The 6,027-nt window shown below is 28.4% G+C and overlaps 1 protein-coding gene across 1 annotated transcript; it reads left to right on the top strand.

The window, feature by feature from the left end:
• The first annotated feature begins 2,547 nt into the window (after positions 1-2,547).
• Positions 2,548-5,372, top strand: LOC111685218 (GDP-mannose 4,6 dehydratase). Its single transcript, XM_023447467.2, has 3 exons — positions 2,548-2,896; positions 3,156-3,591; positions 4,452-5,372. The coding sequence occupies exons 1-3, from the start codon at positions 2,780-2,782 to the stop codon at positions 5,030-5,032; spliced, it is 1,134 nt and encodes a 377-aa protein (XP_023303235.2). The 5' UTR covers positions 2,548-2,779; the 3' UTR covers positions 5,033-5,372.
• The last annotated feature ends 655 nt before the right edge of the window (positions 5,373-6,027 follow it).

The following is a 6,027-nucleotide window of genomic DNA, read 5'->3' as shown; positions in this document are numbered from 1 at the left end:
TAGTCTAGTCTATAGTCTAGTCTATTGTCTAGTCTATAGTCTAGTCTATAGTCTAGTCTATAGTCTAGTCTATAGTCTAGTCTATTGTCTAGTCTATAGTCTAGTCTAGTCTATAGTCTAGCCTATAGTCTAGTCTATAGTCTAGTGTATAGTCTAGTCTATAGTCTGGTCTATAGTTTATTCTATAGTCTATTCTATAGTCTAGTTCATAGTCTAGACTATAGTCTATAGTCTGGTCTATAGTCTAGTCTATAGTCTATACAAATCGAATCAGATACAAGTCTTTGTATCTATTCTGATACACATGACCATAACAGTGCGATTTAATTGCTATTTAAACACTACAACCCATCTTATGTGTAGCATGCAAAAGTTTTCAATTTTCTCAGAAATGTCTCTTTTTTGAACTTAATATGTAGTAATTATTATGCTAACGATGATGACGACATAACTATTTGAGTTAGAAAAACAAAACAATTTCAAAAACTTGAAAAACACGTACTGCACACACTACCTGTACGCGTGCAATTTATGAAAGCTTTTATAAAAAGCGAAAATTTAATTGAGCATTTTTGAAAAAGTTTCATAAATATTATACGTAGGTTCAAAATTCACCTCATTTAAAACAAAACCAGTTTCTCAACTTAAAAAAACAAACATCGAACAACAAATGTTTACGAATTAAATAAACGTATGTCTGTCTGTAAAACAAGATTTTTCTATAAAACAATTAAGTACTATTTTGTTTTGATCTTTATATTCGTTACGTGCTTTTTAACAGTTTTGTTTTCTTGTCTACTAAAGTTTAATTGATCGCTGACACAGATTCATTATTATTTAATAATGGCGCAAATTTTGTGGTGCAGATCGTTTTTTATTTTGTTCATGATTATTCTAAACAATAGCTAAAAATTCCTACAAAAGTCACTGAACTTTTTGTGCAAAATAAATAATTTGTTTAGGTTTTCAACAAGAAACCAGATGTAAATGGTTTCATAACCTTGTTTATAATTATAACGTTTTGCAAAATTGTATAAGTTGAAAAAAAATTTCAGAAATGTTGTGTGTTAAAGCTACAAATTCAAAATATGAACAGTAGCTTATTCAGTAAATAATAGGCCTTTAATAGTGCCGATAAATTATGGGAATGTAAAAATTAGTTGCTTAATTAAAAGAAACTGCTTTAATTTTAGTAACTAAATATTGCTTTAATGATCTATTCATTTAATATAAGAATATTACATTTGTTTACTCAAGTGGAAACGAATTTTAACATTTATCACATTGGCTTTAATGAGAAAAGCATTGTTGTAATGTTGCACAGTGTTTTGAAAAGTTTTTGAAATCTATGTATGTAACTAACTAACTAACTAACTAAACTAACTAACTAACTAACTAACTAACTAACTAACTAACTATCTTTTCTATCTTTCTATCTATCTATCTATCTATCTATCTATCTATCTATCTATCTATCTATCTATCTATCTATCTATCTATCTATCTATCTATCTATCTATCTATCTATCTATCTATCTATCTATCTATCTATCTACCTATCTATCTATCTATCTATCTATCTATCTATCTATCTATCTATCTATCTATCTATCTATCTATCTATCTATCTATCTATCTATCTATCTATCTATCTATCTATCTATCTATCTATCTATCTATCTATCTATCTATCTATCTATCTATCTATCTATCTATCTATTATCTATCTATCTATCTATCTATCTATCTATCTATCTATCTATCTATCTATCTATCTATCTATCTATCTATCTATCTATCTATCTATCTATCTATCTATCTATCTATCTATCTATCTATCTATCTATCTATCTATCTATCTATCCACTATCTATCTATACTTTACAAAGTTAATTCATAAAATATGAGACTATAAATTATTTTATTTTGCTATTGTTATTTTTTTCAAAAAAAAAATCGCTTAAACTAATTCCGCAATTTCTTATCTTAGCTCTGGCAACCTTATTATTATTTTACAAATTAACCACAATGGCATCTCTCTATACCACCCCCCATTTTTTCAAATGATTTGCCCAGTGTACACTTAATAAGGTAGCCTCGTCCGCACAGCTGATCATCAGCTTTTACAATCATATCTGTCAAAATTCCTGTTTGTTTACATAGAAAAAAAATCGCAAAAGGTGTAAAAATTTTAAAAAGTGAAGAAAATTATGGTTTTAAAGGAGTTTTCTAGGTCAATCGTGATTAAATGTCTTTGTTATCCTTCTCTCTTGATAAAAAAAGAAAATCTTTAGCTCCGGCATACGTTCCAAATCAGTTTCAACTATTTTTAACACGACCAATCACTTTTCACAAAAAACACGTTTAATTCGGAAATTGGTCTTCCCAATAGATATAGTTATGATTTTCAGACATTCAACGTTTAATTTATATAATATATTAATATTAATAGTTAAAAATTTAAATAATTGCTAAAAACTCATATTTTTATTGTGTTTATTTGTTGCTTTTTCATTCTACACACACAGCTTTTTTTGACAGATGGGATTATTCTACAATAACAAATCGCCTGTTGTTTTTGTATTGTTGTATTTGTTGTAGCGACGAGGCTACCTTATTAAGTGTACACTGGATTTGCCAGTGTAATTTTTGTTGTTGCTGAAAAACCAGCAGCTGTTTAGAGACAGTGCATTTTTGGTCGGTAAAAAGACTTTAATTTGTTTATATTAACATAAAAATAATTTTATAAACCAAAATTCTGTGTAAAAAGCAAAAAATTATGGCTGAAAGTCAAGAAAATAGTGTAGAAAATGTCACAACTAATACAAACAAAGAATTAAATGGTGAAACACAAGAAAGAAAACGTATTGCGCTAATAACCGGCATAACGGGACAGGTAAAGTAAAGAAAAAAAAGCCAAAATGAAAAAAAAAATTACAAAACTTTAATAAAATATAAAAAGCATGTAAAATTTAGTTAAGATATGGTAATAAAACAAAAATGAATCATATTTTGTGAAAAAATATGAAAATAAATTATCGAATTTAAAGATAAGATTAACGTGACGTGTTGTTTGTTGTAATTTAAGGAAAAGCACAATAACAACAACAACAATATTTACAAATGTTTAATGTGATATTTATCTTTATTTGCAGGATGGCTCTTATCTAGCAGAGTTTTTACTGAAAAAAGGCTATGAAGTGCATGGCATTATACGGAGAGCCAGCACCTTCAATACTTCACGTATAGAACATTTATATGCCGATCCACAGGCTCACAAAGGTGGCTTTATGAAATTACACTATGGTGACATGACCGATAGCAGTAGTTTAGTGAAAATTATTAATATGGTTAAACCCGAAGAAATTTATAATCTAGCTGCTCAATCCCATGTTAAAGTATCGTTTGATCTTAGTGAATATACCGCGGAAGTGGATGCCGTTGGTACTCTCCGTATATTAGATGCCATACGCACCTGTGGCATGGAGAATAAGGTGAAATTCTATCAAGCATCTACCTCAGAGTTATATGGCAAGGTAGTGGAAACACCACAAAATGAACAGACACCATTTTATCCCAGATCTCCATATGGTAAGTGATACGATTTTCTATTTTTTTTTTGTCTTTTGTAAAAATAAGGACAGTCTTTGACATGACAGATTATGTTTGGAATCATTGATATTTTTAACAAAGAAATGTGATTGAAATGAAATCATGCAACAAATTTGTTTTTAAATTTAAATAGAATTTGCAGATAATGTTTGAATTCAAAGGGGTTGATATCAAAATGGTTTAAAACTAAACAGAATTTCTTATCTTTAGGTTAAATAAGGAAGGTGTGTTAAATAACTAGTTATGGTTTTGAAGACCGTTTAACAGAACAAGTCTTTTTTATCAAATGATCATAATTAGGAATGTAAGTATATATGACATAAGTATAATGTGCCAGTCTTGTGCTCACTTTTGTAATCTATTAGGAGCGAAATCTAAAACCTAAGACTTTTGGATTGTTGTGTATTGTTGAATCAATTATTAAAGCTATAACTTTATAAACAAAATTGCGAAATTAATGAGTACAAAAAGAAGTGTTAAACCACAGGTATGGTTAGAAGAAATAGTATTAGATATTTTTAAGTAAATAGATTTAGAAATTTCCATTTCTTCAAAACATGTGAGTTAAATAGGTGATGTTTACAAGTGACTCTGATAATATAGAATCTAATACAAAATACAGAAACTCAAGTCAGAAAACAGTTCGACAAAAATGCTTAAAAAAAGTTCTTAAAAAGAAACCTGAACTTACAAGACAAAATCTAGAAACAAATTTTCAATCACAAAGCTGCTACATACCAAGGCAAGACACGAAAAATCTTAACCAAAGTCACTTCTTTAATCGAACTAACAAAAACTCAATTGCTTTCCCCTTCAATGCTTGAAAACATTCATTTTAGCCTGTGCCAAAATGTACGGTTTCTGGATTGTCATCAACTATAGAGAAGCCTACAATATGTTCGCCTGCAATGGTATACTCTTTAATCACGAATCACCACGAAGAGGTGAAAATTTTGTAACACGTAAAATTACCCGATCAGTGGCAAAAATCTATCTCAATCAATTGGAATACTTTGAATTGGGTAATTTAGATTCAAAACGTGATTGGGGTCATGCTATGGATTATGTAGAGGCCATGTGGATGATGTTGCAACAGGAGAAACCCTCAGATTATGTCATTGCCACCGGAGAAACGCATAGTGTACGTGAATTTGTTGAGGCCTCATTTCGTTATATAGGACGTCAGATTATCTGGCAGGGAGAAGGTGTTAATGAGGTTGGCATCGAACAGGATAGCGGTGTGGTGCGTGTACGTATAAATCCCAAATATTTCCGTCCCACCGAAGTAGATCTTTTGTTGGGTGATGCCTCGAAAGCTAAACGTGAATTGAATTGGACACCGAAAGTAACATTTATGGAATTGGTCAATGATATGATGGCAGCCGATATTGAATTGATGAAAAAGAATCCAATAGCGTAGAAATGTTAGATCATTAAAGATTTTATACATTTACAAGTGTGTTTTGTAAGTAGTAGTGTTCTTCTTTAAGCTATGACTCTTTACCGATGTTCTTTTTCTTTTCTTTTGTATACTTTAAAGCACAAATACTATATAACTGTTTTTTATATTTTTGTTAAAATTTTTATTATATTTTTTTTTTATAAAAATTAAGTTATTTTTCTTAATTTTGTTTAGTTTTTGTATTGATTTATATTTGAATAGAGAGCATTCCTTGGTATTTTAATTATGTAATAATAACATTTATTTCAGCAATATTATTTTATAAATATAATTTTTATATTGTAATGTATTTTTAATTATTTATGATAAACATTAAAACTAATAATGATTGTATTTAAAACACAATTTTATACTTCATTTTTTTTTTGTTTGATATATCATATTTTAAATGTATTATTAAATTATAACATGATCTAAAAACATAATAAATTTATATAATGTTCGCATTATATTTATATTTGAAAATAGTTTTATTTATATAAAAAGCTTAGCGCAAAACTAGGTTAAGGCATAGCAATTCTATAACATTTTTAATTTATTTTAATCATCAATTCATTCTTGGTTTTCACTTGTTTTTGTACTCATTAATAATGTGCTTTTTTCACCACCAATATAATTTTTCACCACTAAACCAATTTCCTACCTTAAAATTAAGTTTTATCTTTAAATCACTTTCACTTCGTAATAATCTAATAGAAAGCTTAATTTTTCTAACATATTTCACCACAAATTTAACTTTATCATCTCCAAATACTTTTAATTTCAAAAAAGTGAATCAGTATTTCACCACAAATTCAATCTTTTCATCTTCAATAACTTTTTATTTCAAAAAATTAATCCGAGTTTTCTTTATACCCTTCACCTTCGTGAGAAGGGTATATATAAGTTTGTCATTCCGTTTGTAATTTCTATAATATAATTTTCCGACCCTATAAAGTATATATATTCTGGAT

This window comes from Lucilia cuprina, chromosome 2 (genome assembly GCF_022045245.1).
Source record: "Lucilia cuprina isolate Lc7/37 chromosome 2, ASM2204524v1, whole genome shotgun sequence".
In the NCBI taxonomy this organism is placed as follows: domain Eukaryota; kingdom Metazoa; phylum Arthropoda; class Insecta; order Diptera; family Calliphoridae; genus Lucilia; species Lucilia cuprina.
The sequence above is the reverse complement of the archived record's forward strand: the minus strand, read 5'-3'. Positions and strand labels throughout refer to the sequence as shown.